Below are 25,193 nucleotides of genomic sequence, written 5' to 3'. Positions count from 1 at the left end.
ACTTAGCTCTGTCAAAACACCCTGTTTCAGGGGCTTACCCTGGATACCATTGGTGGGGATACCACTGGCACTGGTGAGCAGAGTGGAGACCTCTGTGACAGTGGAGCCTACCTGCCAGCTGAGCCTGGTACAGCCAGTAGGACCTGGCTGCAAGTATGCCAGTCTCACTTCAGCCTCTTCCAGCACAGTGGATTAAGGGGCTTGGATTGCTCATCCTATGTAGACTAGAAATGCAAAATCATACAATGAAAGCCAATGTTAACATGGTTTCAAGCATGAAGCAGCATATTTCAGTCCATGCAGCGAAATACTATGCAAAATAAAAAGAGAAAATTACCCATAGCTTTGTTTAACAATGGCTCATGCCTTGTTTAATGATGTGTTTCATGTAGTCTTCAGAAGCCCCAATTATTTTCTGCTAGTGACATAAAATTAATCAATGTGCATTGAGAAGTGAGAAGGCTTGTGATTTTATATATATATATAAAATCACAAGCCTTCTATATGAGAGAATATATATGAGAGATTATTTATTTGGACTGATGCTAAGGTGTTCTGCTCCAATATGGTGTATGCTGTGGCAGAAGGTGCCGTACATTGTTGCGGAAATTGCCTGTGAGCTGTGAAAGATGTGAATTCTATGGCAAAGCAGCTTGATAATAAAACAGTGGGTAAACATTATGTGCTGAAAGATGGGCATTTGCAAGGAAGCATTCGGAGAACAAATGTTTCTGTTGAGCCCCATTTTGATGGGCTTTCTACTAAAGTCTCCTGTTTGTTTTCACAGAACCAGATGAGACTGGGATGGTGTGCACACACAATAGATCTTTGCAGCTGGAAATCAGCGTCACAAATTGTTTTCTTTGACAGTGCTAATTGATTACAAGGGTTTACCCTTATCTAAATTGTTAAATTAGCAGTGTCTGCGCTTCCCTTTTCTTTTCTTTTCTTTTTTGCACAGACAAAATAAGGAGAATTAATAGCTACATAAAGGAACATGGGCAAATAATATTTGCTACCTTTTAAAACAAAAACAAAGCCATAAATTGTAGATGTGGCAGTGTGAGGATTGACTGCCATAGGAGAGATGCAGAAAAACTTTGAACAGCGAATTGTGTTTTTCTAGGAAATTAATAGTAAATCATGCCTTTTGGAGAACTGACAGTATCATGTGTGAGTTTTGACGGATGCCCCTGAAAGCCTTTTAAGCTAGAGTGTGTAATAAAGAGGTGAGACATGAAAATCTGAATTGAATGAGGGCTACATTTATTGTTACAGATCTCAGCAGAGGGAAATAAGGGTGTTGGAGAAAATCAGTTGCATGTTGCCTTGCATGAGCTGTCCTGCCCAGGACAGGATGCCTGGCAACATCATAGCCCCTCTGCCTTTAAGGTGTGTAGGAAGGATTTCTTACCCCTACCCTGGGCTCACAGAACTCTGAGTGGGTGAAATCAGGCTGCTTAATAGGCACTCCATATCCAACACACAGGTCTCATGGCCCAGAGTGGCTCGCATCCAGAAATGTCCAGCACCCAGAAAGGGACCACCAGGTACTCACCTATTCACCTCACCACAATTCTATCCGTGCACCTTTCTGCCAACTGGGACCAGATTACTCTATTTAACAATACAGTCATACCTCGGGTTGAATGTGCTTTGGGTTGAGCGCGTTCGAGTTGCGCTCCACGACAACCTGGAAGTAACGGAGCGCATTACTTCCTGGTTTCACCACTCGCACATGCGCAGACGCTCAAAATGACGACATGCGCATGTGCGGAAGCAGCAAAATGCAACCCACGCACGCGCAGACGTGCCATCACGGCTTACATTGCGTTCAGGATGCAAACGGGGCTCCGGAACGGAGTGTGTACCACTGTACACACTGGCTAGTCTCAACCTTCCCAAATGCATACAGCATAGAGTAGGCAGTATAGTGAATCAGATCAGTGCTGTGCAGCAAAAGGGGCTGAAGGAAGAGGCAGCACAAGGGCTTATATTAGCATGGCTCAACTTTTCATACGAAGTGGGCTGCAAGTGTTATTCAACACAGAACCCATGCCTTGTTAGGCAGGCTGTGGAGGCCAAAATTTGACACCACCCCAGCCCTTGCACTGCCTTCCCAAGCCAGATAAGCAAGGTGTTGAGTTTTGTGAAGGAGGCATGAGGTAGGGTCCTAGAGCCCTACCACCTGTTTCTGAAAGCTGGGAAAATGCTAACCAGGCCTCAAGTTCGACCACTCTGGCTTATATATACTGACTCCTCCTTCAACGTTGCTCAATGTGCAGGTGCACATGGAACATCTCCATGTCATGCCTTTCCTTCTAGCCACATATGATGCGTCTGCTGTCAGCCTTGCACTGGCTGTTTGAGTAGTTTCCTGCTATAAATAGACACAAGTTCATTTGTCACAATGGTTTGCACATTGGCATTATTGTTTCTTCTGTACTGGTGTTTTAACCATTATTCCCCATAGCAAACACATTTGTATCGTTTGGATGTAATGATTATAGCTCAATAAACTATAGAAATGAACACATTTCTATGCAGTCAGGGAATGCATATGGTGGAGCTGGAGCTCACCTATATTTCCAAGTGTTCAAAAGACTTTGGGGCACACATTTCCCTCTACATGTGTCTTGCTTCCTGCAGGAAACACCTGTGTAGCACTGGTGTAGTTGTAGCAAACATGATTGCTGCAGAAAGTATAAAGCATCTCTGAAGGCAGTGGTGTTATTTAAATTATGTGGTGTGTTAGTAGTAAGGAATTGTAGTTTAGCCATTCATGAGTTGCTTCATAGAATAGTATAACCTTCAACACACCCACCCACTCCTGAAATGACTTCAAAGGTGCATTTGCAAAATGAAATGGAAGTAATTATTAAACTTTTACACTATTTACCCCCATGTGTTTCCCTCTTGTTAAAGTTCTAGAATGGGTCTTCTAATGTATACACAGTGAAATAACTTAGCTGTAGTACATATCCTTAATTAAAATTATACTTCTTACATAAATGAGCAATGTCTGATACTGGTAAGATTTGGGGGTGAGTTTTGCCAGTAGAGGGCCATGTTAAACTGAATAATATCAGAATGGACCCTTTTAGTGAGCTGCAGTTTTTATGAGGACTTTAAAGGACAATATTTTTGAAGGTTTTTTTTGGTAATTTTGATATTTTATATCAAATTAGACTATTAAGCACTATTGTCCACTCAACTTTTTTATTTCAATGGCAGTGAAGTAGTAGACTGATGCTTTTTTGTTTAATCTCAGCTCTTAAAAGTAGGCTGAGGAATTTTTCAGACATAAGTAACAGTTTCAGTCATCCATCATCCATAAGATAAAAGGATAGCTAGGTAGACAGATTAGAAAATGATGTGTTCAGAATACACTGATAAAATGAGAAAGTGGACATTTTAGATCAGCAAACCATCTTTACAGTAAACAATTGAACCCAAAAATCCACTATTGATTTCTTTCTTACCTAAAACCTGGCTTTTCTGAATGTGTATGCTATGTTCACATTTTTCTGATTGAACGTAAAGGGTCATTCATTACCCTCTCAGTTGCTTGTCCTTTGAACAGATGTTAAAGGAGTAAGCCAAAGGGTTCCTCCTCCACAGCACCTAATTATAACTGGCACAAAGGATTAACAGATGTTGTAATTGTCCTTATACTTTGCTGAAATGGGTTTCTGCATAATTTGTTTTCCCGTCTCTCACCTGACAATACCATTCCTGTAAGGCTGCATGGACAATGGAGACATGCCTTCAATTTGTTATCAGGGCTTGTTGTACAGTCTTGCAATTTATGTTATATTTATTTACATTTTTAGTATAGTTTTTGTATTAAGCCATGCAGAGGAAAAAAACACACATAAATTGCCATCTTGGATTCCCCCCCCCCCCATGTATCACATTGTTAGCCTCTGATGCTCAGTAGCTAGTGATGGGACATACAGTGGCACCTCGGTTTACGAACTTAATCTGTTCCGGAAGTCCGTTCTTAAACCAAAGCCGTTCTTAAACTGAGGTACGCTTTCCCTAATGAGGCCTCCTGTCACTGGTGCCCTTCCACCGTTCGGCTTCTGTTCGTAGACTGAGGTAAAGTTCGCAAACCGGGACACTACTTCCGGTTTTGCGGAGTTCATATACTGAATAATTCGTAAACAGAGCTGTTCTTAAACCAAGATACCACTGTATACAGTAGAAGTGTTCACCAACAACAAGATTTAGTTCAGACCCCAGTTCAGTGCTTTGGAAAACAACCCACTTCACTCTGAGACACTTTGTACACTGCCTGATTCAGTGGGGTCTCTGCATGTCCACTTGATTCCTCCAATTCACTATTGAGGAATGAAAAAATGGTTATATATATTTTTATTTACATTTTTTTATTTGTATTTAATCCTTTCTCTTTAACCATGAATTCTAGAAGTTTGTAATTCTACAGGATCCCACAGACAATGCTAGATTAGGTTTGCCAGTGAAATGCTTTTGCCATAACAGCAATACAGAGGTACCTCGAGTTAAGAACTTAATTTGTTTCAGAGGTCCATTCTTAACCTGAAACGGTTCTTAACCTGAGGTACCACTTTAGCTAATGGGGCTCCCGCAGCCACCGCATGATTTCTATTCTCATCCTGAAGCAAAGTTCTTAACCTGAGGTGCTATTTCTGCGTTAGCGGAGTCTGTAACCTGAAGCGTCTGTAACCTGAAGCATCTGTAACCCGAGGTACCACTGTACTGATAAACTCACACACTTCAATTATTCCATTTATCACTGTATTTATTTTGTAAAAACTTCCTGACTGTATGTAGGTGTTCTGTACACACCTTATATATCAACAGAGTTAAGTATAGCTTTCAGTTTATAGAACATAAAGTCTTGTGTAGGTGGTTTCAGAAATCAGCCTTTTAAAACCCCAGATCTTGATGCTTCAAAATGACATCAAAATCCAAGGTAGAAGAACAGGAGTTAAGAATGAAATCCTGGCTTAACAACAGTGATATGCACAGCATTTTAATTATGCAGACACCTGTTCACCACCAACTTTTAGTATTTCATATAGGTCACTGAGCAGCCATCTCATAGTAATGACTTTCACCCACTGCCAACCTGGACTGAATCTGAAATGCCATTCTTGGGGTTAAAGGCTAAAATTCCAATTACCAGAAGTATGAGGTATCCAATTTCCTGCATTACCACACTGCTGAAGCACTGCTTGAGTGCTCTATATGTTTTCAGGAACGTGGAATCATGTATAAATTATGACTTATTAAAATATTAGTTGCATTGCTTTATGATATTAGCAAGTGTTAATAATTGATAGTGAAGGAAAGTCTCATGCAGCAAATAGCTTAATATGTTTATTCCTGTTGCCGTGTCTAATACTCAGAGTGATCTGAGAAAGAGCCTTTGTACCATACAGCTAGCAGGGAGAACAATAAAACAACAGAATGTAGCAAGTGATGCACAACTTCTCTGCATGCAAGATTCATTAATAATTATCATGTGTTGAGTTTCTGTTTAATAAAACAGAACATTCAGCACATTGATCCATGGCTTCATAAATCATAGTTTATGGTTCATTAAATCACAGCTCTCTGTTCTGTCCAAACTAATATTTGGCTTAATACAGGTTAACAAACCAAGGTTATAAAACAGATTCAGAAAATAATCCTGCTTGTTTGTTAACTGATAAGCCAAAAGGTGGGATTGTGGCTCAATATAAGCCAGGATTTCTGTACTGAATCCAGTTTGTGATGGCAGAAGGGTTGAGTCAAGGAAGAACACACAATCACAGCACTTACCCACAACTTTACAAACCATGGACAAACTTCTGAATATTGCCATTCTATTAGAGTGTCATCAAATATTTAGAAAACAAGAAAGCTGTTTCTGGCATTTCTAGAATAATGTTGATTCAAATCCTTAATAAACCAATTGGATGTGCTCTTACAGAGGAGAAGAAAGCAGAAGTGAGTGTTGCCCACAATGCAGATTGAGAGTTGGTATTCATAGATGTGCTATCGAGGGAGGATTCCTATGGGAGCACAAGTATTATGCATCTATGTGCTTTTGCCTTTTTGGAGCACTGACTTCCATAAGAATTAACATGATTCTACCTAAAAAGAGACTAGCACCTTTTACTAAGCTGAAAACATATTATAGCCTGATTAAGTTTTAGAATTCTTGATTTTAAAATAGCTTTCTATCAGCTGTTGTTCTGTAGATTTTAATAATATAGGGCTGCCATACATCCAGATGTTCTTTGGACATTACCGAGATTTCAAAGGCGGATTTGACATCTGGGGGAAATTTCCGAAATGTGGCACTCAACAACTTTCGGGGTGTCCTGGTTTTTACTTCTTGAAATATGGCAACCCTAAATAATCTTCTGTTGCTGTAATCAGAATATTCCTATTCCTATTCCATTTTCTATTTCCAGTAATATTCATCATCTGTAGCTCTAATATTATTGTTAATGTCCTTCACCTATATACCTATATATACCTATTTTTCACCTATATACCTATTTCTTTTCTGTTTCACTTGAAATGTAGACGAGGTAAAGGAAATGGGTTGGATGACACAAAATGTAGAAGACTTATGGACTCTAAGTCATGAACTTTTTTTTTTTAATTTACATTTTTATTCATTCTGTAGCAGATGGTGAGAATCCATCTGCAAATGCCAGTACCTCTTTGCAAAAAGTAAAGCAAACCCCTCCCTGTGAGCTAGCAGCTGACTGCCTCTGGGGAAATGAGGCATTACTGTTATTTATATTTTTCCAAAGCAAACCTCTCAACCTAGTATCTGTATAATTTGGGCCAGACACATCAATGCAGAAAAAAGAAAACCAGAAGAGATTAAGGGGAAAGAAAACCTATTATTCCATCGCTGCCTTTGATACATTGCTCCCTGTAGTGTATTTTATAGTACTTTAGCCACTGTACTGTTTAATATCACAAGTCTTCTACCTTTTCCCTGGAAATATGGCACCACATTTTATATTAGATTTCATTGTAGAGAGCGTATCCTAATCAGTCTCTATTTCACATCATTGCAATAATCTTCTAAAGCTTTTTGGCAATGGTTTACATCCTTCAAAAAAATATAAAATGGTTATTTCCCCCCTCTCTCCCAAAGGCCTTTCTTCATTGTTTAAATTCATTACATCCAACTTTGTTCGGCTGTGCTCATAAGGCTACTGTTATGGCTGTTTTCCAAATACCTTTCAATATTTCTGAACTTGTGGTCATTATTGGTGCAGACTACTTGGAATACATGGAAGTGTATTATATGTGAATTGAATACTATTGTGCTGCTGTGCCACCTGGTTCAGCTTTCAGCACAACATTTAAAATATGCTCCAAGCTAGAAAACACGGCTTCCCCTGCAATTTCCCAAATAGAATCCATTCAGGAGCCAATCTCTAGAACAGGGGTGTCAAACTCTTAATTCATCGGGGGCCGCATCAGCAGTTTGGTCACCCTCAAAGGGCCAGTTGTATCTTTAGGACTATGTGTCCACTCTTTATTATCATAAATTATTGTCACTGCATTCAATTATTACTGTTTTTTGTAATAATGTAAGTAATAACTAGCTCTGAAAGCAGAAACATAATCAGAATAATGACAAGTAGATATTCAAATGTACAATTATTGTACAATTTATTGTAAAATGATTTTTGGTAACAGACAGTAATTTATTTTTTTAAAACATACAAATTGCCAAACACTGTTTATTACACATATGGCAAACACAAGGCATTAACTTTTTTAAAACTTTTCTGACTAGATGGCTGACATCGTTTTCCTGAGGTCAGTCCATCGATGTCTGGCGTTAGGTCTTGTGCTGTAGCAATCCGCAAAACAGCATGGAGGTTGTTGCTTTTCCTGGTGGCTAAGGTTAGCAAATTTGGCTCCATGTTTGGTCTCAAAGTGCCGGCGTAAATTGTATTCCTTCATCATTGCCACTGCCTCATAGCAAATAAGACAAACTGGCTTGTCTCCATTAATCACAAACATGTATTCACTTTCCCATCTCTCCTGAAATTGCCTTCCCTCTGCATCAACTTTTATTTTCTTGGACATTTTTGGGTTATTTGATTGTAGTTTATGGTCCCTATACCACTGTAAAGTGACACAGAAGTGATCAGTATATCCAAAGTTTACCGCTCAGACTTTTAAGCAGAATAATAAGCAGACCCCCCCAAAATAAGCAGACCCCCCCCCACATGCATCATACGTACTTACAGTACAGGAGAGAAGGGTTCAGGCAGCCGTTGGATCTGTCACATCACAGGATGGCATGCGCTCAATATAAAAACAAGTGGAGGTTTCCTGAATGCATGTAAAGTGGAGGTTTCCTGTGTAGAACGGCCGGCGCTGCTAGAGGGCAGACGTTCTCTGGCTTGTAGGCTGCCGCGCATGCCATCGCGCTGAAGAGGCGGCTTTCTTGTGTCAAAAAAAAAAAGCGAGAATAAAAGGTGAAGGCCAGCGGCGGCTACACGGGCCACATGATGAGGCCTGGTGGGCCGGATTCGGCCCACGGGCCTTGTGTTTGACACCCGTGCTCTAGAATGTTTTGTGGTGTAAGTGGTGGACATTAGATGTGAATTAATAGATGTGTTACTGGAAATAAGTGCAATTAACCTGTATGCATGTGTGTCTGCCGTTGTACATAGGTTGACTTGTTGTCTTTTACACATAAAATGAATGTGTGGATGATTCAGACATTCTTGCTTTTTCATTAAATCTATTGATTACACCATATAGGAAATTGAATGTGTTTGAGACATATGTAATTGACATTAAGTTAGGCTTGTAACTTGGTCCTGGCAGGTGGATACAATGGAAAACACTCTGAGGAAAACCCGCAAGTTGTTGTGGATACCAAGTGCAATGAACAAATCCATGATTGTCATCTTGTTGTCATTTTGCTCAAGTCATTGACATTTATAGTTTGGTCAAATCACATGTTAATGAAATCTGGGGTCTATCTATCATCTATCTATCTATCTATCTATCTATCTATCTATCTATCATCTATCTATCTATCTATCTATCTATCTATCTATCTATCTATCATCATCATCATCTATCATCTAATCTAATCTATCTATATCATCTATCATCTATCTATCTATCATCTAATCTATCTATCTATCTATCTATCTATCTATCATCTATCTATCATCTATCTATCTATCTATCTATCTATCTATCATCTATCTATATCTATCTATATCTATCATCATCTATCTAATCTGAGCTGCCTTTACTGTAGAGCTTTAAGTACCTTTGATTTTCAAACTGTTCTTATTTTACCTCTATCTATAATGGGAAATAATTTTCTTTTACAACATGGGCAGTGAATGCTCTGGACAACTCAACACACTTCTTATACTACTCTCACTACATTAACCATGGGGGGAAAACCCTTTCTTTTTTGTACACCCAAGTGTGTAATGATTACTGTTGATCCAATGCAGTCAAACAAAACTGATAGCCTTTTAACATAGCTTGATTTGCTGGAGTGATAGGTGGAAAAATGAATACACAGGCCACATTGAATTATTTCAATATTAACAATTAGGTCCTGTAGTTTAAAATCTCAGCTGCTACTGCTTTTGGTTTACAGCCACAGGGTTGGATCTGGATTTGTTGTCAACAGAGTTCTGGTCAAGGATAGTCCTGCTGAAGGAAGACAATTTTCGCCATTTCTTCTTCAACCCCTTCCCCCCTGAAAACCTGTTCATTGGTTAGGGGGATTCTCTGGAATGGGCAAGACGACGCAGGAAACTGAAAGGGAAAGGGGGAATTGGTGAAGATCATAATCTCCCTTCCTGCAGTGGCCTTCTCCACCGCATCTGAAAGTCCTATCTGCAAAGAAAAGGAGCCCATGTACTCATGGAAGGGCAATGCTATTTTTCTAGAAAAAGAGGTGCCAAAACCCTCCACAAATGCTTCCCTTGTTCTCTTATTATGGCAATGGCACCTACCTGAGAGGTGCCAGAACTGAGTTCCGGTGAGTTCCGGCTGAAAAAAAAGCTCTGAAAGGGCAAATCTGGTTCCAATCCATTGCTTTGAAGAACTGAGCACAGCTCTTCAGTGACATGTGGATGATCGGTGGCATAAGGAGAATGCTGCGTAGCATCCCCATTCCCGAATTCATCTGTCATTGTCTCTACATGCATCCTCACTTTCCCAGCTCATATCTGTTCTGAACTCTGTTCGAGCATTTAGTTTTGCAACCTGAATTCCTCAACTGCTTCACACAAGTGAATGAATAGCAAATGTACTCCTTTGACCTTTTCGGTCATCTTTGGTATAATTTACAGGCTGTTTGCTCTTCCCCTACAGCATGCCCCCCCCAAAAAACCTCATGATAAAAACAGACAGCCAATCAAAGTATGAAATGTTGAAAAGGTTACCACCTTTGGTTTTGCTGTGTCTGTTCAATGTTCATAGCCTTGTTAGCAAGAAATGCTCTAACAAGAACAGAAAATGCCATCAGATGAATCATGTTTCTTACAGAGAAACTGAGAGATGATATAAACATAATCAATTTTCATTGCCAATGCAGATAACTATGTCCCAACCTTTCACATCAATCTAGAACATTTCCTCTTAATTGAATATTGTTGGCCTTTCAAACTGCTGATTAAGGTAGTGAACAGCAGATCTTCAGATATATTTTTGTCTAGTAGCTGTTATCTCCTAGATAGTGTAATAGTCAATTCTACATTTTATTATCATTCATTAAAATTATTTTTATACTACACGAGATATCATAGAACTAGACTTCTAATTCTCATGTAAGATTTTTTGATATGACAGGCTAATAGTGATTTGAAACTAATATAGTATTCCAGAGAGTTCCACATATTAACTAACTAATTAATTAATAACCAATTAATTTGAAAATCAATTGCTATGGACTCAGAGAAGGAAACAACTGCTGGTTGTCCAAGTTTCCTGATCAGCTAAAGGAACATTTCTCCTTAGACCTCTAATTTGAGTCGCTCTTATGAAGACTCTTGACAATGAGGTGAGGTTGAGGTGATGGGATGGCTCAGGAGGTTCATCTTTTGAGGACAAGGCAGTTTTCTGTCCAGCTTCTGTGAACAATAGGAGAGTTGAGTTGTTCATCTGGTTAGGACTGATATCTCACACAGGATATAAATGAGAACTGGGAAGAGGTCTGGAGACTTAGTATGGAGGGTGGGTTGTTTCTCTAGTCTAGGTGGTTTATTTGGTGCCTTGAAAAGCGGTCCATTTGTTTAAAGGCAGTAAGTTTCCATAAACATATTGCACTTGCTCTAAAATGGTCTCACTGGTTACTAATACATCTGTACGCTCAATTCAAGGTTCTTGTATTGACTTTAAGGCCTGATAAGGTTAGGGTCCAGAGTATTGGGGGTGGGGAATGCCTATCTCTTTATGATCCCCCTTCCTGTCTCGGTATTACTGTGTATTCCATCAGGGAATTTGCCATTGACAAGAAGCAGGTGCTTTTCAATCAGTCTTCAAACTATGGAATTCCTTCCTCCTTGAAGTCATGCTAGCTCTTCCTTCGCTCCATTTGTTTATGTATTTATTACGTTTATATACTGACTTTTTGCCAATGCACCCATGATGGCTTATAATTTAAAAACACTAAAAGAAGCAAATGATCTAAAATGTAGAGTCCTTTCAGGTCAATAATGGTTTTATCATGAGTCTGGGCCTTCCCTCAGTTCTTAAGTCACCTCAGGGAAGGAGTTACCTCAGGCCACTGATGACTCATATAAAGAGCCGGCGGTATGTGCTTTGAGGGGAGGGAGTATGCCTTTTGTTGTTGTTGTGTCTTTTCTTTTTAAGATCTTGCTTAAGCATTGTTTAGATTTGGTTCTTTGCACTTGAGTTTTTAATCTGACTTTTGTTGTTCTGCTTTTTTGAATGATGGCATCAACATGAGAACATGTCTGACTCACAGGCTGAATTTCTCCATTCTGCCATTGCCAAGCTCAATTGCCCCTGAAAATGGTATTTCAGCTGTGTTTGTTCAAACATCTTTGCCCCACCTTTCCACTAAAAAGTGCTTAATGTGCCTATTTTGCACTGGCAAAAATCTCATGCGTGCTCTAAAGGCAGGCCAGGCCATGTGTAAATAGGGATTTTTGCAAAAGCAAAATGCGTGAAATCAGCTGTTGGGGGAAACAAAAGCCTCTAGCTGCTTGAAAGAAGCAATCTTGCCTTGTAAACCTCCAAACCAGCCACAGTGCAATATGGTCTTCACAATCTAAGTCCTCACTTCAGAGCTCCCATCCTATCAGAAACCTACTGCATCACTTGCTCTGCTTAAAGCTCCCCCTCACGCTTGGAGTGGACCGGATAGAAATAGTGGGGGCTGTGACATAGAAACAGGTGCCACCTGTCAGGTAGAGAGACTGCTTGTCTGACTTGTTATAAGTCATTATACCTCAATTCTACCACAGCACTGTTGCTTCGGGAAGGTTTTGGCTAAGAGAAAACTTATTTCTTTTTAATTTCAGGCTGTACATAATGTAGATGCCCCTGCAAGTTTTCTGGTTTCCTCTTCACCTGGCTGTCAGAAGCAGCCAAAAATTCTTAACTAGAATTATTAACTTCTTATTTTTGTTGTTTTTAGCATTTAAATAAGCTCAGCTTGCTGCATACCAGAGAAGGGAGGGTAAAAGGGTGTGGGTGTTAACATAACTCTTGGACTGACCTGATTCTATTCCCAGTGCAGGATGTTCTCATGCTTTGCAGAGGTAGGATGCCTACATATTGTGATAATATTTTGGAGCGTTGAAGCATTTGGAAGGATAAGAAGCAGTTATGGGATAGAAATATGTTACTCTGACAGATAGGAAGGTGGGGGCTATAAATCAGCAATGTTGGTTTACAATGAGCGTTCCTCCACGGTCCTGTGTACACTATGATATTACACTGTGATATTTTGTTGTGTCATAAAATAGTTTATTATGCAATAAACCACTGTGGTAGAAGAGGGTATTCACAGCACTGGGCTGCAGCACCAAAACAGCGGAAGGTACAAGGAACATTCAGACTCTGATGGAGCCAGCCATCACTATCCACATCACTGGTCCACAGCTCAGTGTTCTCACCTACCATTGCAACTGCCCACTATTGCCAGTCACTTGCACCCTTTCTTGGCCCTACCAGTCGTCTTCCTGGTCCTAGTGGTCCTGGGGTGGGACTTTAAAATAGAAGGTCAAAGTCCCTCTTCTCTGGACTGTCAGTGGCAGAAGGCAGATGCTATTTTAGCTTCTCAATGCAGTGCCCAACATCATATCGAAAGGAAGTGGTATTTCAGATATCTGGGGCCCAAGTCATTAGGGTTTTAAACACCCTGAATTGGGCCCAGAAATGAACTTGCATCTAATGCCAGCTGTTTTAAAACATGAGTTTTAAAGGGATCCTTAGTCTGTAATCTGCTGCCAGTTGACGTTTCTACATCATCTTTGAGAGCATTCCCACACAAAACATTTTACATTAAACCAGTCTGAAAGTTACCAGAGCATGGTTCAAACTCCAGCTCACAGTACATTGCACTAGTGGTACCAGCATAATTTTCTTTTCATTTTTAAGGGAGAATGACAGAGAGGAAAAGAGAATGCACAACATATCTATGTAGCAAAATATTAAAAGCAGTTACCATCCTTTAGACTGTGGTATATTGTAGGCCATGTACCTATAAAGGTTTTAACTATAGATGTAGCTTTCATAATTTTTCATGTACCGTAATCATCATACCAAGTTATTTATTGACCATGGGAGTGGCATATTATACATTTTAGAAGTAAGTCAATAAATAAATATTACCCATTTGTCTAATAGCTATATCTCTTCTTCAACCAGGATTAATAACTATAATTATAGATATGTTTAATTTAGGCAAACTATCAGTGGAGAGTGGGAATTCTACTATAACTATTATTAACAACCTAGTATGAAATTTTAAATAAATTCCATTATTTATATTTAGAATAGTTTTTAAACCACTTGATCAAAGAGATATCCTAGCAGTGTACAAATAAAATTGTACATAAACACATACACACACAACCATAAATCAACATTATTTGGATACTCGCTTGTTGAGGAGAAAGATGAGCAAATGATATTAAAAGATATTTATTAAATGAAAGTTTAAGTGATATATTCTACTAAAGCAACCTTGGTGAATAGATTGTGAGCTGTACCACACTGCTCCTGTGGTCTGAATTGAGAAGCATAATGTATTGAGAATTGTATTTCATGTTGTCTTGCAAAGGTTCTTGAGTCTTGCAATATTCTGGAATACTAGTTGCATTGACTTTGGGGTGTTTTTATTTTTTGGGGAAATGAAAAAGATCACACAAACACACACATTTTTCTGAAGTACAGTGGTACCTCGGTTTTTGAATGCCTTGGAAGTCTAACATTCCGGTTTTCGAACGCTGAAAACCTCAAAGTAAATGCTTCCGTTTTCTAACACGCCTCAGAAGTCAAACGGCTTCCACTGAGTGTTTCCCAATTTTCTCAATTAAATTTGTATACCGCCATTTGCTCCTTAGTTTTCAAACGTTTCGGAATACAAACAGTATTCCAGAACGGATTAGATTTGAAAACTGAGGTAGCGCTGTGCTTCCTTCATAAGCAGGGCTGCTGTATAACAATATGTACCAGTGTGTGCTATCCTGGATAGTTTCCAAAGAACTGAATAGGCTGGGGAGTTGATAAATAGCACCTTTTACCCCGTTTTAATCCAGCTTCATGTGGTGATTGAAATGTTGTAATATTTAATTTGATGGTCTATTCTAGTGCCATTTAGAAATAATTACTATACTCAGTGTTATTTTTCATGTCAAACAGAAAAGATATCTCTCCCTCTCTCACTCTGTTTTTTCCTAACAAGAAAAAAGTATAATCAAGCAGGATTGCCATTTAGTTGTGTTAGTAATGGACAGAGCCATGCTACAAAACTATCAATTTAACTATGGCACATATTAACTGTCTCTGCCTAAGCCACTTGAAAAACCTCTTTTGGCCCCAAAACTTTCTGGGCATCCTACTTTCCAGCGTTGTCTTTCACATCTCAAACACTTGCAAAGCTCGTAAGACATACTTTGCACAGTGATGGATACATATATTTACTTGAACTGGTCTGTGTGGTCAGGGGCGGAGGAAGGGGGGTGCAGTGAGTGTGGGCTGACCCGGGTGTCACCACTGAGGGGGGTGACAAAATGTCGGGCGGCACTCACTGTGGGGCCTGCAGCACGCCTGAGCCACATGCCTCTCCTGGAAGAGACATGGTGGCTTGGGTGCGCACAGGCTCTGTGCTGCCCAAATGGTCTGCCCGCTGCCTCCCTCCCCTAGCTGTAGGGCAGCTGAGTGAGAGGAGGCAGGCAGACTCCAGAGGCCCTGCAGTATGGCCCGCCCCTATGGGCGGTTCGTCCCGCCCCTGGGCGCACTGCACCAGGAACCCAAGCAGCTTCCTCCACCACTGTGTATGGTGTAGTGGTTAGAGTGTTGGACTAGGACCTGGGAGAACAAAGTTCAAATCCCCACTTGGTCATGAAACTCACTGGGTGACGTCAGACCAGTCAGAGCCTTTCAGCCTAACCTACCTCACAAGGTTGTTGTGGGGATTAAATGAGGAGAGGGAGAACCATGTATGTCATCTTGAGCTCCTCGAAGAAAAGGTGGGATATAAAGGCAATTGATAAATAAAAATAAGATATATGCTTTTTAATTGCACTTGGAGTATTCATATAACATCAGAGCCAGAATACATGCAAGTTTTCAGACTAGATTGCAACCAAGGATTTTCAGTTACAGGACACTCTGTTCAGTTGTTCAGAAATGTGTTCACTGTGAGGACCTTATGCTTTGGTAACAAGCTCCACCTCCATGCTATGTCCATTTGTGAATGCCTGAAAAGACTGCATGTATTGGGGCTCTTATTCAGCCAATTCTGTTAATATTGTTATGAGTTTTTCAGGGAGGGCAGATCCTCCTAAATTCTTAGATTTAGCTAATATTTGGATCCTTGCACAAATGGAATGAACTTGTTGGCTACAACACATTGCCATTTGCCATAATGCCATGCCCCTATGCATGTTCATTGGACAACTGAATGGGGCTCTCACTTCCAAGGCTGGGCTGCAGCCATCCAGGATTCTCTGAAGGAGCACTGCTCATGTGAGTAGCCTGCTTATGTGAGAATTCAGTTGCAAAGAGCAGTTAGCTTAGCAAATGTATGAGCTGTTTATAAGTTCTCTGAAGAGCTGCTCCTTACTGACGTGGTAAAACAGCCATAGGCAAACTCGGCCCTCCAGATGTTATGGGACTACAACTCCCATCATCCCTAGCTAACAGGACCAGTGGTCAGAGATGATGGGAATTGTAGTCTCAAAACATCTGGAGGGCCGAGTTTGCCTATGCCTGTGGTAAAATAATAGGGTCACAGGAACATAGGGAGCTGCCTTATACCAACTTTGACAATTGGTCCATCTAGTTCACTATTGAACTAAATACCGACTTGCAGCATTCCAGGCTTTCTGACAGGGGACATTCCTAGTTCTACCTAGAGTGGCCAGAGATTGAGTCTGGGACCTCCTGTGTGCAAAACATGCTCTACAACTGCTTTGCAGCCTTTCAGACCAACCCCACTTCAACTTCTGTCTCTTGAATCAGTTCTAAGCAAGCACATTGCAACTATGCAAATTTGAAAACCCTCACCTGCTGGTGATTTGCCAGTTTTCCTTAAAATATAAATATAAATCCAACCACACCTTAGTTGTGATCTGGATGTATTCTGTAGCATTTTCAAGACCCAAAGAAATTCAATCAAATGTGTGGGGGTGGGATTCCAAACTAACTTCATTAAATGCAATTGGTGTATGTTTCATTGAATCAACTAAGCAGTGTTTTTATTTTAATTTATTACTTATCTTTCACCCTAAGGTACTTGGGTGGGTTACAGTAATTAATTTGTATTTATTTTTCCATCACAGTGAAAGCGGCAACAACCTGGCATTTCTAAGAGAATAAACAATAAAGGATATTCAGCCATGGACAAAAAGCAGCATCTAGTGAAAAAGGAATTTAGCAAAAGATTTTCTTTGGACAGTACTCTCATGGTGAGTACAAAAGCATATCTATAGTTTTGGATATCTTTTTGGCATTGGGTGCTTGGGCCTTTCATTGCTGTGACCCTTTGTAACAGACATCCTTGAAGACTTGTTGAAGACCTTGTATTGTCAAAATTGCAAGAGAGTTTTTTTCTAAATAGCCAAATGTGAGTAAATGCTAAAAGACTATTATAGCTCTGCCAAAATGCAGCTGTTGATAGGAACATGACACCTTGTTCGTCTAGATCAGAATCTCAGAAGAAAAATGATGCCAGTGGAATTTAGTGGATCTGGGATGCCCTGGTATAGGGGTGTCATTGATAAAGTTGTGTCAAGCTGAAAACCCAAAGTGGTTTAATCAAAAAAATTGCTTAAAGTGGTTAAATAATGTTCAAATAACAAAGATATATATTTCTGTGTCTGTGTTCTATAGCCATTTGTACAGTGCTTTTAAAGTATACATCAAAAACTAATGTCAGTATGATGAGTGCGCATGATCATACAGACATCACTGGAAACCAGGATCGGCTGTTGAGAGCACACTTGATGGCAAACCTTGGTTTGAAATGGCCCTGTTAATGTCAGTGTTCATTTTGGCTGCTGTGAACAAAGATTGAACCTAAAACATTGCTGTCTCTCAATAAGCGACTTAGATGTGTTTTCTTGGTTAGACTTTTTCTCCCCTAATAAAGGACTTGGGGTCACTCCACACATTACATTTTCAAAGTGTTCTCCTAAGAAGTGACAAATGCAATTCTTGGACCTGTGCCTGGATGCCACTCTACTGAACATACACTTGGTAGATATTCTTTTACATAGAGCAAATGCATGGTACCTAATGTCCTCTGGTACCAGATGTTAGTGATTTGCTGAGCACTGAAACTCCATTGTTACCTATGTGAAACATTCTTTTTTTAGGCATGCTTCAGACAACAAGCATGTACATGCCCCCATAATACTGTTCTACAAAGACATCATATGGCCATATTATCATATTACTCAACTCTGCCAAACACTGAACAGAGAGAGCTTCCTCTCCAGTAGTTGTCAACACATCCACATTTTAGGGAGTTTCTGTCAACTTTGCAACAGTATTTAGATGGGGGAGAAGTACATCAGGACCCACCCAGTTCTTTGAAACAGTTTAAATTTATGGATTTAAATTTAACACTGCTGGTGAAAGAAATGCAGAATTCTTTTTCAACCATGTCATGGCAGGATTCTTTGGAAAGCAGAAGTGGAGTTGAATATCAAATCATGATAACTCCTGAGAATTACAGCATGCTCTAAAACTCTCCTTGCTCATCTGTCTAATGGCTAATGTTCGTGCCGTAACATTGAATGTGTTTAGTCAGCAGAGTAAGCTCTGCTAAAGCTAATGGGATACATTTGCAAATAAATATGGAGAGGAGAAGCAATAATAAGAAGCCAAAAAAGGGGAGGCGGAGCGGAAATACCAAGTAGCCGCATTCAGGCCAAAGTCATGTCCGTGAGTCTGCTTCCTTGCCTCCACTTCCAGCATAATGAATTTGTGGGCTTCTAAGCAGTGAGAGAAGAGCAGCATTATTTTCAAAGAAATTAAGTTCCCAGGGTCAGCATTTCTGGAGGTCGCTGACATATTTAGTGACTACCCTTCAAATGTGAGAAAGCTGGTATGAGATTTCTAAGGATGATGAAATCAGCTGACCCAGGAAAGAATGGAAAGTAGAGATGAAAATCAAAGTATTTCTGGGTCAGTAATAGAGCAGTTGCAGAGATGAAAGGAGAGCCTTCTGCCTTGTAAAATAAATCAAGGTACATCCCTTTAACCCGAACAAGGTAATTCATCAGCAGCAGCAGCACAGCAAGTTGTGGGAGTCTCACAGTAGTGCAGCTTGCAGGAAACTTTTAGGGTTGCTTACTGCCATAATATGCTAATAATATAAAGCAGAGCTTCTGTGGCTTTAAATCTGGGTTTGAAAAGCAAAGCAACAGGTGATGCTTTCTCCTCGGTTCATATCCAAATGGGAGGGAAATAATCTGAAACGTATGCTTGTTATGCACTTAAAAAAACGCAGAGAAGTCTGGACAAGAAAAGGGAGTAACTCTACAACCACAACCTAGCATACTAGTCGCATTGGGTATGTGAGGACTAATTGTCCAGTCAGCTTTCTGCCCCACCTTAGCTGTAATTATCCCTTGGCTGGGAGAAAGGAGCCTAGTTACAACCAGACTAGAGTATTGCAATAAGGTCCACAAGGGACTGCATTAAAAGATGTTTGGATTCTTCAGTTGGTACAGAATGCGGTGAATTCTGGACTCTTGTGGGGGCAATCAAAGAATAGAACACCAATATGATACTGGCGGCACTGGAGGCTAGATTGTTTTCAGGACTAGTTTAAAGTGTTGGTGAAGACTTTTAAAGCTCTAAACAGTGTGTAGCCAAGTTGTTTGAAGGGCTATTTGTACTTGTATAAACCTGTCTGGGTCTAAAAATAGGTTCAGGGAGTTGTGTGCCCGCCATCAATATATATTAGGTTGGCAGGCACTAGAATTAACCTGTGGCCTTCCAGATGCTGTTGGTCTACAACTCCCAGCATTCCTGACCACTGGCTATTATGGCTGGGGTTGATGGGAATTGGAGTTCAACATCTGGAGGGACACAGGTTTGCAACCCTTGTACTATATAGGACGGGGTGTTTTTGGTGTTGGCCCCATGTTTAATGGAAACTTAGAACTTCATTCTCTAGGTATGTATTCATGGACCATATTTTGCTGCTTTTTAAACAGGCATGGAAGACACTCATATTTCAAACTGTTTATAATTTACACTTGGAATGTTTGGCTCATTTTCAACTGTTGGCTGTTCTAATGCTTTTATTTCAAGCTGCTTCTACAAATATTTAAATAACTAAGCATATAAATAAACTGATTTGATCATGCATACTTAAATCTGTGCATGATAGGTAACGTCTGTGTTCATGCCAGTGGAATTCAGAATGTGGCAAAGAAAAGTATGCTGGGAAAAGGTCTGTTCACCCGCCCCCTTTACAGTGGTACCTCGGGTTACATACACTTCAGGTTACAGACTCCGCTAACCTAGAAATAGTACCTCAGGTTAAGAACTTTGCTTTAGGATGAGAACAGAAATCGTGCTCCGGCAGCGCAGCAGCAGCAGGAGGCCCCATTAGCTAAAGTGGTGCTTCAGGTTAAGAACAGTTTCAGGTTAAGAACAGACCTCCGGAACGAATTAAGTACTTAACCTGAGGTACTACTGTACTTGGCAGCACTGCCATCCCTGGAAATGTATCCTATCTAAAGCTCTGAATAGCCACCCACTTCCAGTCCGTATAGACCAGCAGTTGCTAATACGATGCCTATAGCCACTCATCTGCTTGCATAGGTTTTTATTGGTGATCACAAGGCCTCTGCCCCACTCCTCACCCCATTGAAATTGGACTTGAAACAAGCTTTCTGTTTTAGTGGATTGAATAAGCTGTGTGTGTGTATGGTGACCACAACAGCCTCACTGCTTGGCAAATGCACCCACTGGCTCAAAAAGGATGCTGACCCCTAGTATATACAATACTGAGCTAGATGGACCAATGGTCCAACTTGGTGTGATGCTATGTTGGTGCTATTTTCCTGTACACAATCACCATGTTTGCAACTAGCATACTAGTACAGAGTTACCCTAAGTTAATAAATGTTAAGTTCTCTGTCCAGCTATTCTTTATGTCACCCCCTTCTATACTGAACAGACAGGTTTTGCCAATGCATTCAATATATGAGGCAGGCACTGTATTTAAAATAAGGACAACAAAACTGGTATTCAGAATGCAGAGAAGGCATTACATCATAATGTCTGGCTCCAAGTGTTATTTTAGAAGGGGAGTCTAGACCCCAAATCAGAATGCAGCTGGTTAAAAATAGTTTCATGACTTGTAAATACGTACATCCCTATTTTCTGTCTCCTGTCACAAGCACATCACAACTTTGTAGTGCTGTAAATCAGAATTCGGAAATGCACATTAATTAATTAGCTAGGATAATGTATAGTTCTTACAGCTCATACACAATTACTGTATATTCATTTTTAAAGTTAAATGTGCAATGTGGGACATTTTATCAAAACTCAGTTTAAATGTTTTCATTTTCAAAGAAGTCAGATAACATTTAATAACATGGATATAGTGTTGTTGTTGTTGTTAACATTTGTCTACAGCCCTTCATCCATAGATATCAGGGCAGTTCACAACATAAAAATACAAAATACATAATAGAAACAAGAACGAAACAAAAACCTGCTGACCCCCTTCCATAAATGATATTATGTTAGGGCTGTTCAAACGGTGATCATAGTTGTTGTTTTTTAATTTGAGTTGTGCATCAGAAAAATTGGGCTGCTGTTGTGGCTATTAAAACTACTGCCCGGAAGAATTGTAAGCTTTCTTCAAATACATTCTTTTTTATATTTATAAAAAGTCCTTCTGTAACCAAGTAGAAGAAAAAAAAAACCACTCACATTATAGACCAAATCATTATTACTGTGAGGAACTGTTGCTTTTTTCACACTCTCTGTACAGTGCTCCCTGTGAAAATAATAAAAGACCCACCAGAAACGGAGGCCTTTGCCTGACCTAAAACTGTTCAGTTTTCTCCAGGACACATTTTGATCAGAAAAAGTCAGTGCTTCAAGCTGTGCTCTTTATTTACGAGAGTAATTCCCAAGCTGGCTAGGGAATTGCCTTGGATTGACACTTGCAGCTGTGATGGCATTTAGCTGAGCAGCCTTCTTGAGAACGTTTCATCTTTACAAGTAGCTAGCCTCTATAAAGTAGAAGTTTTTAAAGGGTGGGTTTTTTCGGGGTTTTTTTTTTAATGGGCAGCTTTCCACTTTCAAAAGAAGAGTGCGGTGAATTGTTTCTTAGGAGGCTGATTGCCTGTGCTCTCACCTTTTCAAAGCTTAGTTATATACCACTGTGATTTGCAATCGGATTAGTCTTAACAAGTGAGATACCTGTAATATTTGCTGCTCGCGGTTCGGAGGTATGGAATTGACTGGTGAACAGGAGCGCTGCCAGGTGAGGGGCTGTCCTAGTTCTTCCGCTCTCCCTTAGCTTACCAGGTGGTGGCAGGAGCCAGGGGGTGTCCCTTTTTAACACTTAAAGAGGTCTGGCTGGCGGGTGTACTGCACAGTGAGCTACCTGCCAGTGCCATTCTTCCCCCAGGAAGCATGAAGATGGTGGGTGCACCTGTAACTTTGGTCCTTCAGGGTGCTGTGCATTCAGCAGCCCAATGCCTCTAGAAGTTAACAAATGGTGTGCTCATGCTGGGTGCTGCAGCAGGTTCCCATCATCTACAGGTAATGGAAGTGGGGGTCTAGGTTTCAGAGTGCAAGACTGGCCCTAACATCACCACTACCGAGGAAAGTGCTTACTAAAACCTGAACATTTATACTTCTACCTGTTCTATGTTACCCTTTACTATTCAATTTACATCTATTTACCCCAGTATTATCTGAGGTGCCAAGCTCATCATCAGACCTTAAGTCTGATCCCCATACTAACAGCCCTTTTGGACCCTTTTGTGTTTCCCCTGAACAATAGTCATTCCCAGATCTGCTCCATGCTGAAGAGGACTGCAGATGGCTATTTCCTAGCTTCCAGAGAGGTAGCTGAGTTTGTCTGCTTAGTGAAAACAACAGAGCTCTTGGGCACAACTAAGGGCAAATCCACACTTACCTTTGCTCTGCATTTCTAGGCACAAGTCCATGCTTTAAACTTCCTGTTTAAGCACTTTTTTTCCTGCCTGTGCTTTCCCCGCAAAAGCCCACTCCTTACTTCTGAATCGGCGCAAACAGCAATCTGCAGAAAACCTGAATTGCTGTTTGTTCCGATTCAGTGTTGAAGAGCAGCTTTTCTGGGGAAAGTGGTGGGGCAAAATTAAAAAGAGTGTTTGGACCTATGCCCAGAGAGCACAGGGCAACAGGTAAGTGTAGATGTCTGCTTTAACATTCTGTGGCCTTTTAAATGTATTTGTGGGAGGACGGGTTATTGGTTTGTTTTTGTTTGATTATGTATTCTGTGTTCTCATTTTGTAGTTTTATGTTGTGAACTGCCCTGTGATCTTCAGATGAGGGGCATTATACAAATTAAATAATAAATAAATAAAGTACCGGTAAAATAAAAAACAGGGTCAAATTAGTGGTTTTTATGCCCTCCCCCGCACAATCATGTTTGTAGTTTTGCAAGCCAAGGTAATAAGAACAATTAGGTCTTGTTTTCCAAACTGTAAGGTGACCCACCTGAAAGATGGCAAAGAATGTGCCCTTTAACCATATTCAAGGTAAAATGAATGTGTGATTTCCCCTCGACCTCAGAAGGGGAAGGTGCCATCCCTCAGCACTCTAACATATTAAGACAACAGGCAACCAAGCTGGTGTGATACATTACGTACTGTCAAGAAACAGGCACTGAAGCTGTGTATTTAAAACAGTATATTAAAAGTTAAGCAGTTCTATGTAACCTTTACCCTGCGTTGCTTTGTCAATATTATCACCCTTATGAATCAGCCTTTAAGCCTTGGATTTGAAGCATTTATTTATCATACCATAAAATCTCAATAACTAAGAACACCCTCAGAATAAAATTTGATTTACAATCTTGGCATGTTTGTGTGTCTGGATGTTTCTCCTCTGGCTGCTCAGTCAAATACTCCTCCCTATACCCCCAAATTAGTGATAGGCTGTCAATTCTACCACCTCCCTGCCAAGTATTTTCCTCATGACTATTAGTCCACAGCATGAACAGGCAATGTGTGTGGCAATAAAGGAGACATCAGCAAATCTATGGCTAAGTTGTCTGTTTGAGTTAGATGAAATTTACATAAAATTGCTGGGTTTCCTTAAGATTAATTATTCTAATATTTTAAGTCTGGATTAAATGTGAACATTTGAGTTGGCTCTTGGGCAGTTTTGCATCTACGGACATGTTCACACTGTGCCCAGTGCATGCAATGGGTTTTGGGGGTGAGTGCCACAGCACACATCCTGACCTTACACACACATACACACACACACACACTTTGTTCACCCAGCCACTTTGTTCATAGATTGAAAATGCCCTACCCACATGGAAATACCAGCTCCATTTTTGTGACTAACATATTGTATGGCATAATATACTTGTATACAAACAAGTATGTGAGTTTAGTCTTAAGGTGACTGGGTACAGAGTATGGCAGCAGGACTCCCTTATCTTTAATTGCTGTGTAGGAAAGGGAATTTTGATGACTGCAGATAGTTTTTCAGGGCTGAGGAAAGTTGCATTTACTGAGGGTGAAACTACCATTAGCCAGGGTCATTGCTAGATGCTTAAAAGATTTGAGGCACCAAGCATGTGGGGTAGGAGGGCTTTAACTCTCACCCTTCCTGTCACTGTTGTGGTCCTGATCCATATTGGACTTCTTTGTGTACATCTTCTATTGCAAAAAAAGACCCATCAAATTGAATGGGACCCTTTTTGCAATGTATATTGCAAGTAGGGGATCCCTAATCTGCATTGGGATCCCAGTGGCAAAGAGTTAAGGGATCCAACCCCCCAATACTAACAGTGTGGTGTGGGGAGGTTGTGATTCTGTATACAAGGGCAGAACTATGCCATTAGAGGCACATGCAGTTTGGCTATGAAATTCCATCTTCTACACAATTAATAAAGATAAAGAAGCTGTGTTTTCCTTTGTGCATCACTGCTCTTCCCATAAAACATTCTTTACAGTAGTGAGGGTGTTGTTTGACTCTAAGTAGTAATCCAATATTCTGCTATGTGAATCGTCCTTAAGAAATCATGAACACCTTCCCTCCCCATTGCCTTCTTACTCTAACTTACAGCAAAGTTATTTCCAAAACCAAAACCAAAATGCTTCCAGTGCTAGCTATATTCTTTCAAAAACTTTCAGAATTCTAATTGTTCTGTGGAACTGAAATAACATTGCCATATTTATAGTATATCAATATTTGAATGGCATAGGGAATGGAATTTGTGTTGAACATGAAAGAAGAGA

General features: G+C 40.2%; 1 protein-coding gene across 4 annotated transcripts in view; it reads left to right on the top strand.

Moving 5' to 3' along the window:
* The window catches only part of NCKAP5 (NCK associated protein 5), a 617,165-nt gene that overhangs the window by 116,744 nt on the left and 475,228 nt on the right, over nucleotides 1-25,193 (top strand). For all 4 annotated transcript variants that reach the window (XM_081921458.1, XM_081921453.1, XM_081921455.1 and 1 more), the window contains one exon: nucleotides 17,034-17,159. In XM_081921458.1, coding sequence (XP_081777584.1) covers nucleotides 17,091-17,159 — 69 coding nt within the window. In that variant the 5' untranslated portion in view covers nucleotides 17,034-17,090. The remainder of the gene's footprint in view (nucleotides 1-17,033; nucleotides 17,160-25,193) is intronic.

This window comes from Podarcis melisellensis (assembly GCF_964234715.1).
Source record: "Podarcis melisellensis genome assembly, chromosome: 1".
Taxonomy (NCBI): domain Eukaryota; kingdom Metazoa; phylum Chordata; class Lepidosauria; order Squamata; family Lacertidae; genus Podarcis; species Podarcis melisellensis.
Note: the sequence above shows the minus strand (reverse complement) of the source record. Positions and strands in the feature narration are given on the sequence as shown.